This window comes from Aplidium turbinatum, chromosome 3, assembly GCF_918807975.1.
Source record: "Aplidium turbinatum chromosome 3, kaAplTurb1.1, whole genome shotgun sequence".
In the NCBI taxonomy this organism is placed as follows: Eukaryota; Metazoa; Chordata; class Ascidiacea; order Aplousobranchia; family Polyclinidae; genus Aplidium; species Aplidium turbinatum.
Genome location: NC_137474.1, coordinates 9,560,023 through 9,579,883, shown reverse-complemented (window position 1 = coordinate 9,579,883; position 19,861 = coordinate 9,560,023). Strand labels below are relative to the sequence as shown.

Here is a 19,861-nt window from a genome sequence, read left to right as displayed (position 1 = left end):
AGAGCTGTAAGTCTTGTTTGTAATTCCCGACGTTTATTTTAACAAAGCCTTAATCCGAAGTGCTAATTTACATCGGCTGGCAATATTGTCGATTTTATGTCGATTCGATGTTGTCGGACATTGAATCGTTGTTAAAAAGGAGAACTAGGTTAGTTGACATCTGAGGGGAAAACATTTTTTGATCATATTTTGCAAAAAGTAGGCCTATGCTTCTTTTAGTAATGTCCTTCACATCATTGAAATACTTATTTTATTACCTTGCCGTCATCGTCAACACATGTCGAACGTTATTTTTCGTTGCTAAACAGAATTCTAGGGGAGTGGCGAACTTCTTTAAAATCAGCCACATTGGAGACACTCGTGCAAGTGTCGTTATAGATGGTCCCGCATTACAATCCCGATAAAGCAGTTATTGCGTGGTGCAACAATTCTATTGTAGGACGTCGCCCAGGCCCAGCCTTCAACAACGCTAAGTGATCATTTTAGCATTGTTGCAAGTTTAATTCTATTTACTTGTGCTATCGTTAATCTTATTTTGTGTTTTGGCCTCCAAGCACGCAGATTTGGCCGCCGAGAAGGAGCTCCACGATGGCTGCCGGAAAAAAAAACGAGTTTTCAGGCCTGTACTGTGTGGCAAAATTTTTTACCGTAAATATTATTTTGAGGCAAAAATGAAAGATTATAATTAGGCTAAAAGCAAATAGCAGAAATTGTTATATTGCAAAATGTGCAGTAGCTTACATGACTTTAAAAGGGCACCATTGCCCCCCTGCCCCTCCATCTGCAGAAAAATTGAGGGCAGGGGGGGCATCCGCCCCCCTGCCCCCCCCCCGCTTCCGGCGCCCCTGTGCATAAGTGCCAATTGTCATTTTATGACAGCGATTATTTATGATAAACAGAAGCCCTTCTATTGTCTGACGCAATAAAAGTCTTCGTATCCCCTTCTTTAGATGGCCATGGATGCAAACCAAAATGTTACAACAACAACCTTAGGAGCAAAATGGTTGGAACGCCTGGTTAATCTAATCTAAAAATAAAGAGCCCAAAATGTAGATGCTAAACTAATGTTCAGCAAATAAACGTTTCGAAAACTATACTGTCTTCATTGCTGTAAATGTAAGGAATCCCTGATGCGGTATAGTTTTAAATTGAAATCTGGATGACGTCATGAAGACTAATCAACAAGCTATTATGAATAGAAAAACGTAACAGAACTCAAGTTTTTATGAAAGGATAAGTAACAGAAGTCAAGAGTTTGATGAAGCAAAGCATTCCAACGATAAGGATAAAGGGATAACCTAAAATTGCAGTAACCATGAGAAATATTCTAACATGAATCCAAACCAATCGTGCCTGTTAAAAAATTGAGTTTTAACTTTTATTCCGCATATAATTAACATCTTTAGAACCCATGTTGCGTTCATTCAACGTAAAAAAACAATACATTTGAGGCTGGAAATTGGAAAAGCCCGAGGTCCAACCATCGGCAAAGCTTGAATTCAAATCTACTTCATACGAAGCAAGAAATCATAAGTACCATTCCATGGATACGTCATTCAATGAAGTATCCCAGACAGCGAATCAGTCATTTATTACATTGATTCAACGTTCAAAGACGTTGAATCAATGTGAAAAACGACCGATGTGCTGTCTGGGTATCAGGAGATAATAAAAATGGGTCAACTATTTGAGTTGTTGCTATGCCAATAAACATTTATTTAACGTAGAATTAAACGCTTGTCAATGCAGAAATTATTAGTCCTACCACGGTAAAATCTTTTAAGCAATATTTGGAAGACAAGCAGTTTCAAAGAAACTTGTTGCTACACTACAAAATGCACATTACAAACAGTGATACAGATGGCCATGCACCCCAATAGTTCAACGTGTTTAGCATTAAAATATTGCAGATAGCCGCTACTTGCTGCTACGACGAGGAGCTAAAACTATTAGCAACAAAACTTTGTATACAAAGTAAATTATTTTGTCACGCAAACTGCAATGCTGAATCGATTTTGTCACAGAGCTCATAAGTTTTGCACTTTAGTGCTTGCTGTTAAAGAAAGGCTATCCTGATGTCAAAGGCAACTCAAAATATTCCTAAACAGTAGACACATACGGACCGGACAGCAAAGAGTACCAGTCCATATTATTTTCCAGTTCCCGGAACCTCAGCATCCAAGAGAAATGATACGAAAACAACGGAACCAGCACCATGATTACATTGGATGATGCAACGTTTTAACGAGTTTCAGAGTTTCCAAACTAAAATTTATCAATTGGCAACACCAAAAACCAATGATTTTTTAAATCTTCCAGGATGCTTTTGTTTATTTTTGGCACCTAAAGTGGGAAAAGTTTGGACTTCAGACTATATACTTGTATTGCTGTGAAGATATCATGCATGATGAAAGCAGAGCTTATTTTTGTCCCTGTTTTCAGAAGGTTTCAGATCTTTGGAGTTGTCTTTTCGAAACATAAAACTCTACACTGTTTTAAAAAGTAGTCTTTCAACCTAAATGCGATAATTGGTGAAAAGATGTGATTTCATATAAAATGCAAGGTTGTCTTCATTTTAAAAACTTTTTTATACATGAATTCGAACTTGATTTGTTGAAATTGCAACGATCAACAAATTATAAGTCTTGGCACTTCAGGTTCATTTCAAGTCCTGACGTCAATGCGAAACAGAGCGTCGTGAAAAGGGTCGTATCTATGAGTTGGGCGCAAATGAACACAACAAAAGTTACGCAGTAAACATGAACTAATTTTCAAAGGTGTTCCAGTGTCAAATGATGCTCTTAAAGGGGGAGTTTTCTAAACCGTCATACTACGTCGAACAGGTTGACGGCAAACGTTATATTTAACGTCATATGGAGAAAAAATGGAGTCTTATGACAGATGAACGCTGAACAGCTCTTTACGGGAAGATAATGTCGAAGTAACAAAATATATTTGAACCTGTCATTTTCGAAAAGATGTACTGCAGCCCACCATCGATTTGGAATGGCTCTTGTGTGAATCTTCAGAAACAGAATAGTTTCAACTCTTGGCAAACATATTGCACAAAATATTTACGTAAAGTTGGAATTCCTTAAGTACTTTTCTCATCACCTTTTTGCTAAACAAAGTTCGATATTATCGCTTTAACATTGCTTCATGATGAACGAACTTGATTACTACAACGTGCAATTACACAATGATTCTAAAAATCATCATTACGACTGCATCAGCATTTCAAAAGCGTTTTAATAAATCAATTTCGCGGCAAATTGGCGTGAAAATGGGTCAATGCGTTCTACAATCATTCCCTTGCCAAAAAAAGTCATTTAAAAGAATGCAAGCCGATGCAATTAAGCTCCGTACAAAACGAATGGTAACTGCTTCTTCAAACAAGATTTCCGGAACCAAAGATATTTCTTGGGTCGAGATATTCCTTTACAGACTTGACAGTGCCAAGGCCAGCCTCCGTGACAGTACGTGACATGTATTGCTTACGTAACTTGCCGATACCATGGTGATGGGATACGCTCCCGCCATTGGCTAAGATCTCGTCACGTGCTGCGTTTTCCACTGCAAGGTAAGCACCGACAGGATTTGCAAGTCCTCGATACTGAAGAAAATATGTTTAAAAGACGTTATTTTGTAGCTAATGTGCATTAAATGTACGTTATAGCTGCAAAATTGACCCATTTTTTCTTACTGTCAATCAAAACTGGGAAATTTACTTCAGAAAATAATCTAATAAAGTAGGCTTACTTTGAAACCGAGATAGAAATATACACAAGCACCGGCGTCGTAAGTCTGCGTAACGCGACAAGTTCCGAAGATAGGATAGCGAACCTGTGTGAAAAGAAGAAAGACAACTCGTCAGTTTTTACTAAAAAAACTTTTAGATAAAATTTCAAAAATTCTATAAAACACTAAAAATGTTAATTGGTGAAAAATAACTGCTGTTTTTAAATAATCTAATAATAAAAGAATCGGCCACCTTCACTATTGGGGACACAACGGAATTTGGATGATGATGATGAAATAATTTAAGAAATATAACTTCTAATTCACACTCATGTACAGTATTTGGATAGATGAGCAAAATTCTCAGAATACATAAAAAAAAAGTGACGTTCTGTAGAAAAATACAAAGAAAACGTAATCTAGAAAGACACCTAAACTGATAACAAAACATCAAAAAGTATCTTCAAATTGCAATTTTTCAGACAGTTAGATTGTGAGTACCAGAGGGACAAGACCCAAATCCAGCATGACATGGCTGGCACATGAATGTTTCATGTTTGCATGCACTATTTACAAAAAAATGCTCTGCATCTACTCACAATCTACGCAATAGATTGCAAAACGTTCGAAAATCTCCTTCAAACTTGTGCTTTGTTGTGATTGTGAAATGCGGCTACGTGGCCAACTGCAGAGACCGTTTTCCGACAGAACGCCAGTTCGACACTTAGCGCGAGTTCCCGACCGTGCCTTGTTGAGACACTTTAAGACACTTTCATACTCGACCGTTGAGACACTTAAAGACAGGTTTAAAAGCGAACTTAACTTGACTTTATTATTTTTTCTTTGATATGATCGAAATCTTCAACCAACGGGCGAAAGCAACAGCTTCGATACCAGAAACACAAACTCACTCCTTGTTTCTTGCATTCGTGACGTATCCTGTCTTTGACATTCCTGCACAAGTCGTTGACGCGGTCCCAGGGAACAGAGGTCTCAAAAGATTCGCTCACCAGCTCATAGTCGAACCCTATGTCTCTGCAAATGCGTGAATGCTTTCAAATTTCTGATGATGACTAAACTTGCATGCATGAAAGCGAAAGCTATGACTTGACAAAAACAATTCAGTGTTTGAAAATGGGGGGACTGAAAAAGTGAATTTTAAGATGATTCACAAGATGCAAATACAGAGAATAAAATAGTAAGATAAGTAGTAAAAAAAATTACCTTTCTCCCAAAGTTACACTGAAACACAAAGACATTTACAAAGAAATCTATGGTGAACTTAAAGTTTGCGGTTCACACACAAGTAAAAAACCCCACAAAAACCGAATTCAAACAGTTGAGAGAACGTTTGTACCTTCGAGAAGTAGCTAAACGTAAAAGAAAAATACCATACCTGAAAAACAAATGCAGGACTTTCAGCAACCCCTCTTATGACACAAATCAGGTTAACTTTCGAGAAAAGGACACTCACCTTAGATAAGCGATGGCAAAAGTGAGCATGTACCCCCTCTGTCCGTTATCCTCGCCAGCCGGCATCCCCTGATGTCGAGATGCTATTTCGTACACCATTTTCTCCTGTTGAGTGACGATTTCCGTGGCACCTGGTACGTGATTTTTACGCAAATTAAATCGTTGTAAACGTCAAAATAATGTAGTAGCACCTTCGGCCGATGCTTAGCATTAATATTTATATTACATTTGCAGTTTGAAGCAAAGGAAAGGCGTTACAGCAAGAAAAATGGTATTATACCTTCAAAAAGCAAGGTAGCGACACACATCCGGGTGGGTTCGTAACCTTTGACCTTAGTGACATAGAATTTCTTCATTCCGTCAATGAAAGACGAGAAGATGCTTTCCGCCTGCAGAAGAGATTTTATCTGAATAATTCGCCTATTTCACACAACGATGCGTTTTCACAAAGCTTTGAAAAAAAAACAACTCAATTGGCGTAGTCAACACATCACTGCACTTATGAGACCTAGAATACCGAAACAGAAGCTACATCTGCAGTTATTATTCTTAAACAACTCAATTGCTTCTGAAAAATTAGCGGTCTTTTCCACGTTAATTTACGCCAAACTGACCCCTTTAAAGAAATTAAATATTTATTTCAAATAAGTGAGTCCAGGCCTCGAAATTCACGGCGGACACGGCGGACATGTCCGCCGTCACAGCATGTGATGTCCGCGGGAAGTACCCTCTAGATCGGTCATATTTGTCCGCCGAGAAATATCGCAGAAACTGGCGATACAAATCGTCATTGCATAGCACGAACAACTGTTGCAAGAATATAATTTGCGCTGGGAATGCGAAATTATCGCATTCCAAGCGCGCATCTAGAAAAAGTTAATACTGTATCTCTTACCTTCCATTCAAGCAGAAAAACTTTCGAATTTTACGTTGCTTCAACGATTGATGACATTGAATCAGCGTAACAGAGGTGAATTTTTAGCTAAGAATTGATGGGAGTACCGGTACTTCTACACTAATCACGCGCAACTTAGTTCAAGTCTTATGTCACAATGTCTGGCTTTGATCTCCGAGTAATATTGATAATGCAAGGTTGGTTACAAAGTTAGATTATAGGAGTATAGGCTACTACAGCAAGATGCCGCAAAACTTAAGTTTTGGTATTACAGTAAGAAAGAAGAGGCCCAGGGAAATTTCTGAAAGTGAGAATGAGGGCGATGAACCTACTACTAGGAATTTTAGTGGTGATAGACGCATATATTAAAGGAACAACGAATGTAAGGATTAGCTCTGTCAAAGATCACAACACATCGTTTACCCCAAGCCATCAATTTCCGGTCATCAAGGCCATCGACAATATGAGTGACAAAAAAAAAATCAAAATTAAGAGGTTGTTTGAAATCGCATATTTTATCGCTAAAGAAGAGCTCGCATTTACGCTTTTCCCTCAACTAGCCGGTCTGGAGAAAAGACACGGAATAGATCTCGGTATCACGTATCTTAACGACAAGCAGTGATCTCGTGGAGATTGGCGCACGTCTTTGAAGATCGATGTTATTGAAGCTCTAATCATGCGCAATTGCGCATATGTTTGAATGGCCTTGACTGCGCTGATTATAACTCCGAGGCTGCCGTGGTCTCGTGGAATACTGATACTATTTTGGAGAGGCGACCGCATCACGGAGAGGGGAAAAATAATTGTGCTTTTTCTAATGTTTTGTTTATTCTTTTCGTCACTTTCGCTCACATGACACGCAAAAATAAACCTAAAGAAAAAAGCCTAGTGAAACTTTGCACATCAGAAAATAGTAGCGTTACGCGTTAGTGTAGAAGTTTTCCGACTCGTGCCCAGAGCATTGTGACGCAAGAAGCCACACGACCTCGTTCGGTGGAAGTTAATCAGTTATACGGCGGATTATTTTTTTATTATTTATTTGCATCAGACACAAAAAGTCCATAGAATTTAAATTTTTAACAATCATCATATTATCATCATCATCATATTTAGTAGCTACACGGCGTCAAGCGCACGTCGTTGGTCTGATGAAAGCCTTTCAGAGTGACTTCGCTGAAATTTCAAAAGCCTAAACCGTAGCTATGGTTCTCAAATGGCGAAGACTTATCAAGATAAAGGGATTAAGTATGACGATCGACGTTAAAACTGGTGTGTCCGCCGTAAGACTTAATTTGTCCGCCGAGATAGCTGCTCAGACCGGACACGTTTGTCCGCCGTCAACAAAAACGAATTTCGAGGCCTGTGAGTCTGATTTTACTATCTTACCTCTGGCTTGAGAGCCTGGCCGAATCGAAATTGTTCGTTGTCCATTAATCTTATAGAGGCAGGGGCACATCGCTTCAAAGCTATTTCCCTCAAGCAATCAATGCCGTGAACAAAGTCGGGAAAGATAATAGAACCGTACCTGTACAAGCAAGCGGTAACTGGTTTGATGAAGTTTCCTTGCGTTTTGTAAGCAAGACAGCGCTGAACAAACCGGCATCAGTTGTCGTCGTAAATTTCTTGTTGTGTGATGAAACAGAGTGTTGTATACTTTTGGTTTTCAATTTATTTGAAAGCAAACAAACCAGTGACCCTCTGCACTGACACACTATGAGCCGCTTACATTCCAGTGTGGAATGAAAGCCACATGAAGCCAAACTGACATACAATCATATAATTGAAAAGTAAACACTTTTGCTAAAAACCTGGTACATTCTGCGATGATGTCAAGTTGAGTAAAAATTAAAGGGCCTAAAATGTGTAGAACTAAACTCATATTCAACAAACGTTTCAAAACCTGTAGTGTTTGCATCATATTCATAAGTGTTACAAATTGGATCATTTTATGGGGTGCTCACTTTTGGCACTCAGGCAGAGGTCGAACACGGAGAGTTACTTCTGTGATAATTCCAAGAGTGCCTGAAATAAAAATTAAAGAATGATTGAATAAATAAAAACAAACAGTAAGCAGTTGACTTTGATCGTTTCTAAGGTGGCTTCATGAATTAAAGACAATTTTTGGAACTGAACTGGCAACATAGATTCCAGATTTGCGATCGCATTCAAGGATTATCTTAAAGTTTCCATTAAAGTCGGCACACTCTGGTGAAACTTTCAGCAAATTTTATCTTTTTCACTTTAATCTACATGCATGTTAAAAAAACTGGCTTCGTTGGAAAATTCGATAGTCTAACTATTGTAAGTAAAAATCCAACCATGTTGCTGTTTGACTAGCAAAACAAGTCAATTGATTGTAAGACGTTGAATATCTTGACTGAACGACGTTGAATACCTTCGGATCCTAAGATAAATTGATGAAGATCAGGTCCAGCTGACATGCGCGGAACCATGCAGTTCTTCTCCAGCACTCCTCTTGGAGTTACCATGCGTACGTGGACAACAAGATCTTCAATGTTTCCTAAAAGACAAAGCAGATTTGTAGCGAAGACAAATTATGTTTGTTTTAATGTTATGAGACGTTAAGTTAATGACGCTTCTCACGCAGGTCGTAAACCAATAAAACTATTTCAAGAAGATGTAAGCTTCCTATATCTTCTAAAGTAACTCCCTAGCACAATCTCTACCCTACCTTTGTGAACAGGTTTCAATTTTCGATCGAAGCGGGGCGAGGTGCAGGCTTGATAAAATAATTACTGAACTACAAAATAAAGTTTTCTTTCACCATAAAGTACCCACCGCCAAAGTTTTTAAACAAGTGTGCAATACCAATATACCTATACAAAAACTACGTTTTTTATGGCAATGCAACGTATACTGTATTGTAGCTGCAAAGACTGTTGTACATTCATAGTTGTCCAAGAGCTACTCTTTCCGGTGGATGTAATATGAGATGTTTGTGAAATTACATCAAAACTAAGCCACTGGGAACACTGTTGTGTGGACAGAAGTTACGAAATGGTGTCTTTTTTATTGATATTAAACTTCACCTGTCCATAAATGTGCTGACATGGCAAAAGTAAGTAAATAATGACATTGCTTGCTAAAATAAGAGGGTCCAAAGGGTGCAGTGGTCATTGAACTCCAAACGTTGATAGATGAAAAAAAACAGATTCTTCAATTTTAAAATCAACAAAGTAATTTTTAAGGAATAAATGATATTACGTGTACAAATATTTTATGGAGACACAGCACACAACCCATGGCCTTAGCACAGGTAGTTCGTCAAGAATGCGTTAAAAGTTAAAAAAGCTTCCTAAACATTCAATTAAAGGGGTTGCCATACATTATTCAGCAAAATGAAGGCGATAGCGGGATCGGCGGAGCTACTACACGCTAATTTACAACGTTAGAGGAGTTAACAAAGTTTTGGATCTGGGTTAGGTTACACGGTAATACTTATTACAGTTACGTTCGTAGATATACTGAATTTTATGGCACATGATACATTTCAATAAATAAAAAACATATGGGAATTTAAAGGGCACTGCTGTAACCGAACACACGAAATTCTAGAACGAATCTTTACTTATCGAACAATTGACGCTATACAAACGTGGCAACCTTTCTTCTAAAAAACTCACTCATATTAAACACGATATGCAGAACATTTGCTTAAGCTTTAAACAGCACGAGAGTAAAAAAACAACTGAAGATAAGCATGGAAGCACGTTTCTAAAACATAGTTGTAAGTTAATTGTATTTTCGATAATTGATACTGATTAAACCATGCAACATCAAAATTTAAATCGCAGACTACGCTAAATTGTCACTGGAATAAAGTGAGCGTGAAAGTTTAATGTAAAAATCACACCGACATATAATTCAACATGACAGTTACGTGCAAACCTTAAATTCCTTACCGTAGACATTCTTTTTCATCCCAGAAGCCCGAGTGGCTACCCAGCCTCCTAAAGAACTAAATTCCATTGAATCTGGCTCGTGTCCAGTACAAAGACCAACTGCAGCAAGGTCTCTTTCCAAATCTTGGCCTATTATCCCCGATTCTGAGAAGAGAAAAGATAAAAATGGACAACAGACAATTGCATGTTTGTAATTTCACTTACAGGCAATACGCAAAGAAAACTTACCGATTCTTGCAAGCAAATTCTTTTCGTCCACCCATAGGATTTGATTCATTTGGGTCATGTCAACTAAGGCAATGCATCTAGCCTCGTCTTCAGGACAGGCTAAAGCTAATGTCACTGTGGTACCTGCCCAAGTTAGAGTAATAAAGGCCATGTTTATTGTTTATAGAAGTTATGAAATATTCTATGAATAACTTTGTTGTAAAGCGAAGCTAGCATTTTAAAAAGTCATTCAAAAAATTCCACAGTAATGCCAAAATTGTCATTTACAACTTTTTTGAGACAAAAAAATGCTTTATTAAAGTTTACCTATTTCAACATACCTCCACCCATAGGTATAAGACAGACATTGAAGCGAACTGCAGCAGCCACTAGTTTAACAACGTCATCATGATTTCGTGGAAAAACTACAACATCCGGGATCCTTGGATTGAACTCTCCACTTCGTAATAAAAATAATTCCTCCAACGTGTGACCATGTGAACGCATTACACTAAAACAAACAAGAAAATAGGATATTAGTTCCCAGGATATTTATGTCAATACGACAAGCTTGTGAACAACTCAGTTTTACATGTTGGATAAATACAATTTGGGTAGAGAGGTAACTCTTTTAAACCATAAACAGACATAACTCAGCAACAACACTACATTTAACATTATAAAAACAAAAAAAAAAGCGAACGTTTTCGGCTAGTCATATAGCCCTTTTCAAGCCTATAAGAAATACATTAAATAAAAGAAATGCTAAAGAATCATATAGTATCACAGCAAAAATATGGTCAAAGCTAAACATTTGAGAAACTGCCTCGCTCACACAAAATGATAACTGAAAATTACACAGCACAACGGGTCAAGTATTTCAGAGGTAAAATTAATTGATTGTTCAGACAAGGACTCAGGCAGATTACGCAAGAAAGACAGAAGCACAAGAGATAGTGGCAAAAAACAAAGTGAATGCGAGAAACACAAGACGTGATAATTCAATCAAAAAACTGCTAAAAGGTAAGAAGCTCCGCAAGCAAATAATTGCTCTGAAATACTTGACCCGTTGTGCTGTGTAATTTTCAGTTATCATTTTGTGTGAGCGAGGCAGTTTCTCAAATGTTTAGCTTTGACCATATTTTTGCTGTGATACTATATGATTCTTTAGCATTTCTTTTAATAATGTATTTCTTATAGGCTTGAAAAGGGCTATATGACTAGCCGAAAACGTTCGCTTTTTGTTTTTTGTTTTTATAATGTTAAATGTAGTGTTGTTGCTGAGTTATGTCTGTTTATGTTGGATAAAATTTACAAAGTCAAACATATTTTAATCACATGAGAAATAGAAAACTTTAGACAAATGAAACAAGTAAAAAACTAAAACAAAATAGATTCATTTCCATATCAGAAGTCGACCACGGGGAAAAGAAAGCTACAGACAACAAAGTTTCTATCTCTGGGCCTCATCAGAATCATCAAGCAACACCCTTATCCTGGCCACGTTTTGTCGACAATCATCTTTTTAGCAAATTCTTTCCTCTTTATGCTTTAAAGCAGGGGTTCCCAACCTGTGGTACGCGTACCACTAGTGGTACGCGAAGGTTTTTCAGGTGGTACGCGGGTAGCTTCCGTTTTTTTCACAACGTTATATTTTGTTTATCTGGTTTTGTTTACAAAAAAACCTTTTCGAAGCATATTCTTATTGTTACGTAACTATTCCTATTGTTTCGTATCATCACGATCTTCAAAATACAGGTCATGTCAATTGTCAACAAGGAGCACAGTTGCTTTGAAAAGCTGTACAACGCTGCTGGACAGTGGGCGTTTTCGTTGAATAATGCTAGTTGTAAGCTAAAAATAGATCGGAATAAAATGTTCAATAACAGTTACAAGGAATGTTCTCCAATAAAAGTCTGGCTCAGTATGGCCTCTTGATATTCAACGCTAGCTTCCTATGCTGTTCCACAGCTACTGATTTTCCCTTCCACGTGGGAATGCGAGCAGAGATTTTCAGTCATGATGAACATCAAGTTAAAAAATCGAAACCCACTAGGTGCGCCCGGAAATGACTTTCGATGCGCTGTTAGCAAATTTGCACCTCGCATCGACCAATTGGTGGACAGTAAACAAAAATCTCATTAAATTTAGTTGTGGACTGTGGTGCTTTAGTGTTATGTTAGTAGGCAATATTATTCTTCTGAATAAAATATGATTCGATCAAATTAGTTGTTCTGCAAGAAGTGGTATGCTTGGCAGTACAGAGCGTCCAAGTGGTATGAGATCGTAAAAAGGTTGGAAACCCCTGCTAATCTCCAGGCACGCAAGCACTGTTGTAACTGCAAGAAAAGTCAACCAGTTGTTGTAGCGAAAGCAAACATAATGTGCAATGTTTCTTATCAGCTGTCGGCACAAGGCTAAGTTACTAAAACACAACAAGCATTGCATGTCTCACTGTAACAATGAACCTCGCCACAAGCTATGCAAACCATACAACACTGCAAATTTTGACTTGTTTTGACTCTAAGCTGAAAATAAATACCAACCGATCCATTGAATCCGATGACAGTTCCATGCCAATATGATGTACAGCTTGAACAAAGTCGTCGTTTAAGATTGGTTTTGGTACTTTTGATAAGTCAAGTTTTGAGACTGCTTCACATTTCTCATCAATTTGTGCCCCCAAGGTGGCTTCCATCCAGGACCGTAACTGGGGCATTGTAGTGCCACTTATTTTGTAACGTGATCCAGTAAATGTTACCTGCAATTAAGCAATGAATTTTATGTAGATAAAGGGCAGATGTAAGCTATAGCAATGACCTTATTAGACATTTGTGGCGGCTTAATTCCAGTTTATCTGTTGAAAGTTTTCAAGCAAGAAGAACAGTTCCAACTTTTCTTACCATGCCATTCTCCTTAATTAAAAATCTTGAATCACTGTAACCCCAACCATTAGCTTTTAAGATTTCTTCTCTCTTTCTTGGTATGCTTCGAGTTCCTGCTTTTATTGAAGCGCCACTGGATTCACCAGAGCAAGGTGAAGAAACAAGGTTTGTATTATCTGTGAAAATAACACATTGACAGTTTACAAAAATGCATGATAGCATAACCATTCATTAAACAAATTTAAAAGCGTTAAGTGGTGCAATGCCACATTTTACATTTCTTTCAGATTCACAAAAGTTTCATAAAAATTTAAGTTGCTATAATTTATATGCTAAACAATTACAAGTTACATATTGTTTCAAACGCCAGCATTCAAACTAAAGTATAACTGTATTTTCCACTTGAACACATTCAAACGTGAGCCTTTCATAGTCAGCATAACACAGTGCACTCTTGGTAAAAATATTTATATATATAAAGTTGTCAAAGCATAGAATGAAACCTAAAATGAAACTACTCACCCAAACGCAGCAAGTGTCTGGAAATAGTTTGCAGTCTTTCGGCTTCTTTAGATTTTTCATGAAAACCTGACATGGTTACACTAAACTGAAGCTTAAGCTTTTCCAAATAAATTTCTAAAATAGCTTATACAATTAATATGGCAATACTTGTACAGCAAAAAATATTGAAATGTTAACAATAAAACTGCCATATTTTCATTTAGATATAATACATATAACTTAGCCAGATTCTGATCAGCACCCAGTTTTCCTAGGAAAAACTAATGAAAAGACCAACTGAAGAACATTGCAATTCTGCCAATGTGCAGAGTATTGTTATCATATCAATTACAAATAGCTGATATTGCTTCAGAGCTTCATGGCTGAGTAGTCTGCACCACTATGTGGGTGCAAGAAGTGATTACTGGAGTGTGAGAATTTATTGAGGACAATAGAACATTATAAAGAGAAAAAAGCTTGCTTTGTTAACTTTGCTTTTAAACCTTGACCTATCGGCAAGCAAAACTTTTTGAAAGTATTTTTTTATTTTATTTGGGAGTATAAAGAGTATAAAATGTATTATATGGTTTTAAAATTAGGCAAAAGCTATAGTTAACATAAATGATAACCATAGTCTCTGAAGCTATTTTTGCTGGTAAACACCACATTAGCATGATGTTATGCGATCAAGTGTACTGTATGTTTGTGCATTATGTAAGTTCGCACCAGGCACTATAAACAAACTTGGCATTGGCACCATATCTGGCAGAACATCGTAATAAAAACGAGTAGTTCAAAATCACATCATTTGTAGGTTAATAAAATGCTTTCTTTTAGAAATCAGTATCGTAAATTTGTAATGACCAGCCTAATCATCAACAGTGAAAATGCAGTGTGTGTAATAATTCGCCCCAAACTAGACTACTGTGGCAAAGAAATACATTCAAACAAAATGGAAGTGGCTATTTTTCCACACTTAATGCCATGGCTACAATCAGGTGTTGCCAGAGTTAGGATTAAAGTTAGGAAAGGTTAAGGTAAGAGTTAGAGTTAGAAATAAGATTAGGGTTTTTATCTTTGCCCAGGGCTAAAAAAAAATTTCAAAATACAAGTTTTTGTTTTTAACTAAGGATGTGCCGATTAATCGGAATCGGCATCGGTAATTTTTGGAGAATTGGCATCGGAATCGGCATCGAAAGAAATTGCCGATTCTTTATCAAAGTTTCCTAATCAAAAGTAGCGCGAGCGCGTGGAAATACCGATTAAAGAACGGCTTCTTTGAACAACTGCATCAGCGTCAACGAGCATTCGGAGAGCGGTAGTCTAAATTATGACGTCACCACCATCTTCGATCGAAAGCGAACGAATTTTTAGCATAGGTGGCAATATTTTTACGCCTCAACAGAACAGACTTACTCCAGCAACTGGAGAAAAGTTGATGTTATTGCATTTTAATTTACGTGCCTTTAATTTTGAATATTAAAAAGCGGAAATGTTCTTTGTAATTTTTGTTTAATCGTTGTAAAATTTGTAGTCACTGAAAGTTGCTTAATGTTAATTTACTAAGCAGAGAGAAGTAAATTCCAAGTATAGGCCTATTACACTTAATGCGTTCAACAAACAATCGTGTGATTGCGCAAACGTAATCAAACCAGCTACCCAGTCATCTTTTTTCACGTGTTTACTAAGCAACAAGATTGGCTGCAACTCTGCCTTCAAAAACAATACTAATTTCTTCACAAGATGTTTTCTTTTTTCGCCTATTGATGCACTTTGAATGCAAGGCTGGTGTGTTACTTTTTTAAAGGTTTTTGTATATTCAATACCGCTGCGTTCATTTTCTTTTACACTCTAGTCTTTTTCTCTTCTTGTTTCTGGCACCTTCTTGAATTCTGCGAGAAAAATACTGCAAACCGCACAAGATAATATTTTGCATACTGCATTAAGCTATATTGATTTTGCACTCTGGCGATTTTTCCCTTTTAACCAAGGATGGATCCAGGGGGGGTGCGGGGGGGTGCGCACCCCCCCCAAAAAATTTCAAAATGTCAACATAAAACTCAGAAATATTAAGTGACACATTTCATCAAAGCATCAACTTGAAATCTGCACTTAATGCCATGTTGATCTTTTTTGGCCCCTTCAACTAATATTCAGTTTTTTTTACAAACTGCTTTTATTTTAATAAACTAATGGTATTAAGATCTACTAGCAGGGTTGATCGGTTTAAACCGGGGCAGTTTAAACCGCCCGGTTAAAACCATTTAAAACCTGGTTTAAACCAGGCAGTTTTGACCACCTATTACTGGTCAAAACCCCTTTAGTGTATGAATCATTTCAAGTTGCTTTTCAATTGAATTAAAAATATTACCCTCTATGTTTAGTAATGATGTTCCACTATATTTTGTTTTGATCAACAATAACCTAAATGCTGGATTTAGAACAAAAAATATTCAATTTCTCTGTTTATTTTTGATATTTCAATCAGTTGGTTATTTCAATTATTCAGAAAATTCAAAAAATCAGTTTCTGATGAACCAAAAAATGCTTGGTAGAATGATGAACAATTTGCACAGCCAACGGAAGTAGGCTATATAATTATATACAAGAATTTATTCCAACAATTTTTTTTTTTATAAAAAACATTTGCCATCAAATTTTATCCAGTTAAAATAAAACAATGCGAATGCATATTCTAAGATGCCTTAAAATTTAAAGACAGGATAGTTTTTCGAGGCCTGCATATCAAAATGGTCACAACTCACAACTGCTTTTAGATTTCCTAAATAGCCCAGGTAGCCGACCATTCACTACATAAAAATATTTTTCTGGGTTTTGACCGGTTTAAACCTAGTTTTCACCGGTTAATACCAGGTTTAAACCGCTTTTTTGACCACTTAGAGATCAACCCAGTCTACTAGTATTACTTTATATTTTGATAGATCATAGCATTTTATATCAGCATGTAACGAATTGATGCTGTGTAGATTATGGAATGTGTACCAATGGAAATAATCATGTGTTTTGTACTGCTCATGTTTTTAAACTTTAGAATATTTCTCAAAACTTCATCACGTTCTTGAATTTTGTTATACCATAAGTGTTTTTTATTTATGCTTGTTTTTAAGACTTGATTTTTCATACACACTTTCTCCGTTTTCAGGTCTTTATTAATATTAAACAAAAACATCTGTATTAACAACATGAATGCTTATCAGTATGCCAAATACAGCAGAGACACATTTTGACAGTGCCACACTGATGGACCTCCTTGAATGAAAATAGATTTCAGCAGCACCCCCCCAAAAATTAGAGGCTGGATCCATCCTTGCTTTTAACTGATTTCCGCGACAAATAATACGCGTGTTTACCGTAAAAATTACCGTAAAAAATCACGCTGTCTAGAGCAGGCGACAAAGTGAACGCTTTTATACATTTCAAAGGCAGCAACTTGTAACAAAATCGCAACCACTTGTAGAGCGCCAACTAAAAGCAGCTTTAATCATTTAACCAAAGAATCGGCATCGGAATCGGCAAATATTGAAGAATCGGCAAAAATTTCGTAATTGGCACATCCCTATTTTTAACAGCTTTAAACTTTTCTCAACACTATTAAGGCTATTATTACACTATATATATAGTGTAAATATAGCCACAGCCAAACAAAATTATATGAACTGTAGCAAACCACTAGTCAACTATCTGGTAAAGATGGTACGGTATGCAATTTCGTTTGCCAAATGTGGCCCTTTCCTCTTTTGCAACACTTTCCTCTTTTGAACTATTCTTATCGTAATTTTAGAACTTCTATTAGAATCTGGGGTATCTGTTTGACTCGAAGACCCATGGTCTCTTCGCAGATTCCCGTTGCTGGAAATTCCTTTTTTATTGCTGTATTTATTGTATTATATTTACCTACAACAAAATAAAATCAATCAATCAATCAAATCAAACTAGTTTTGTAAACCTAGCCAGTCTAAAACAATAATACTTTTAGTTGGTACCCATTACAGGCCTTAAAACTCGTGTTTTTTTTTCCAGCAGCCATCGTGGCCTACCGAAAGCTCCTTCTCGGCGGCCAAATCTGCGTGCTTGGAGGCCAAAATACAATAACGATAGCACAAGTAAATAGCATTAAACTTGCAACAATGTTAAAATGATCACTAAGCGTTGTTGAAGTCTGGGCGACATCTTGCAATAGAATCGTTGTACCACGCATTAAATGCTTTATCGGGATTGTAATCCGGTATTGCGGGACCATCTAACGACCCTAAATTGTTTTCACTGCTCGCAGCTCAGTTAATTGTTTCAACTGCATACCGCCTTTCATAAAACCTGACCATTTATGCCGTTATGATGTCACCATTGAGGGTGTGAAGTCACTAACCCACAGCGTTCTCAACTATGAAGACACGTGTTTTACCCACGGATGTCAACTAACCTAGTTCTCCTTTTTAACGACATTGAATCGATAGAATGAATGTCCGACAACATTGAATGTCCGACAACATTGAATCGATATAAAAACGACAATATTGCCAGCCGATGTAAATTAGCACTTCGGATTAACACTTCGTTAAAATAAACATCGGGAATTGCAAACAAGACTTACAGCGCTGGTGATCGCAGCTGGATATATTCAATACAACAGTAGTGACTATGATGCGCTGACCTAATTCTGCGTCACTCTTTGATACTACAGTACATATTTTCGACATTAAATCCACGATCATTCTAATGCGAAATTAAATAATTGGCTAGAAGAAACCAGCGGCCAAACTTGGCCGACGGAGGAGGTAGCACAGGCGGTCATTCAAGCACTATTAGCGGCCATGGCCGCCGGCTGCTTTAAGGCTTGCATTACCCAATGTGAAATTCAAGCAAAAGTTGGCTAAAAGCAGCAAAAACAAGGAAGTGGCTATTTTTCCACAATCAGGTGTTGCCAGAGTTAGGATTAAAGTTAGGAAGGGTTAAGGTAAGGGTTAGAGTTAGGAATAAGATTAGGGTTTTAATCTTCCCAGGACTAAAAAAAAATTTCCAAAATACTAGTTTTTGTTTTCAACAGCTTTAAACTTTTCTCAAATTAGGGCAGAATTCCTTATCTGGCAACACTATTGAGGCTATTATTACACTATATAGTGTAAATATAGCCACAGCCCAAAAACATAATTACCAAATGAATTAACTTAGCCTTGATTGAATTACCGGTACGGTACTTTGAATTTGAATGAAGTTTGCCAAAAAAATACTTTCAAGCTAGTTGGTTTTAAATCATTATCGTCGACCTGACAAAGCCTTGATAAGTTATTTCTGGCAGTTTCGCATACTTGTAGAGGCCCAACATCTCATAAATCTTCACACAAGCACTAGGCCTACATGTGCAGTTGTGCACCATATACCGTAACTCAGCAGAGAAAGTGAAGAATTATATGCTAATTAATTTTTTTTTTTTGTTGAAGAAAAAGGCAAGCTTTATGCTGAAATGATGAGGGAACCATAGTCTCGAAGACTATAGCTACCATACACAGCAACTAGCCAAATTGATGCATGTATGAACTACCGTAGGGGTTTCTTATAAATGGTCATCAAAAGCTGTAGTATGAAGCAATGCTGGTGTAGCATAAAAGCTATCTACAATCTACATGGTACACTCCAAACCCAAATTACTCACTAGTTCAAAACAACTGGGTTACTACCGTACTAGTTCTGTTACATGCCAGAATCCTCCTGCGTTCTTGTTACCAAGCTAAATTTCTGTCTTTTGCAACCTAATTCGTACCATGAACAGTTCGTACCTTGAAAAGATGTCCCGTCTTTAGGCCTGTCAAGATTATTTGCAACTGCACCGATGCCCCAGCCCAAGACCTTCTTTAAAACAGATAGCATGGCGAGACCGAGACCTATACACTGCCAAGATCGCTGATGCTGTGACAAAGAGCCTTGCAGTAAATGGCAAATGCAGATACATGCACCTTGCACAGCTGATTACCTGACCCCAGTGAGGCCAAGTTATTTTTTGAAAAGTATAAATAAATCTGAAAAAACGCAACAGGCAAATCAACACATAAACAAGCCCAATAATTTGCAACCAATACCAATTAATATCGAGCACGCATTTTGACAATTCAAAATTGTTAAAACAATTTTTGCGGTCCATAAATTACGTTTATTTTAAGAATGAGATTTATTTACGACATTATAGTCATCTAACTCTATTGTTGCCTCCCTGATGAGGTCCG

At 37.1% G+C, this 19,861-nt stretch overlaps 1 protein-coding gene across 1 annotated transcript; it reads right to left on the bottom strand.

Moving 5' to 3' along the window:
* Positions 1-1,199: 1,199 nt before the first annotated feature.
* LOC145767104 (alkyldihydroxyacetonephosphate synthase, peroxisomal-like) lies at positions 1,200-13,880 on the bottom strand. The gene is made up of 14 exons (XM_082578859.1): positions 13,644-13,880; positions 13,140-13,297; positions 12,783-12,997; positions 10,578-10,747; positions 10,258-10,380; positions 10,030-10,173; positions 8,502-8,627; positions 8,068-8,128; positions 7,493-7,631; positions 5,492-5,600; positions 5,213-5,342; positions 4,650-4,773; positions 3,760-3,843; positions 1,200-3,613 (listed from the first exon to the last, which is right to left on the bottom strand). The coding sequence occupies exons 1-14, from the start codon at positions 13,714-13,716 to the stop codon at positions 3,389-3,391; spliced, it is 1,881 nt and encodes a 626-aa protein (XP_082434985.1). The 5' UTR covers positions 13,717-13,880; the 3' UTR covers positions 1,200-3,388.
* Between the last annotated feature and the right edge of the window lie 5,981 nt (positions 13,881-19,861).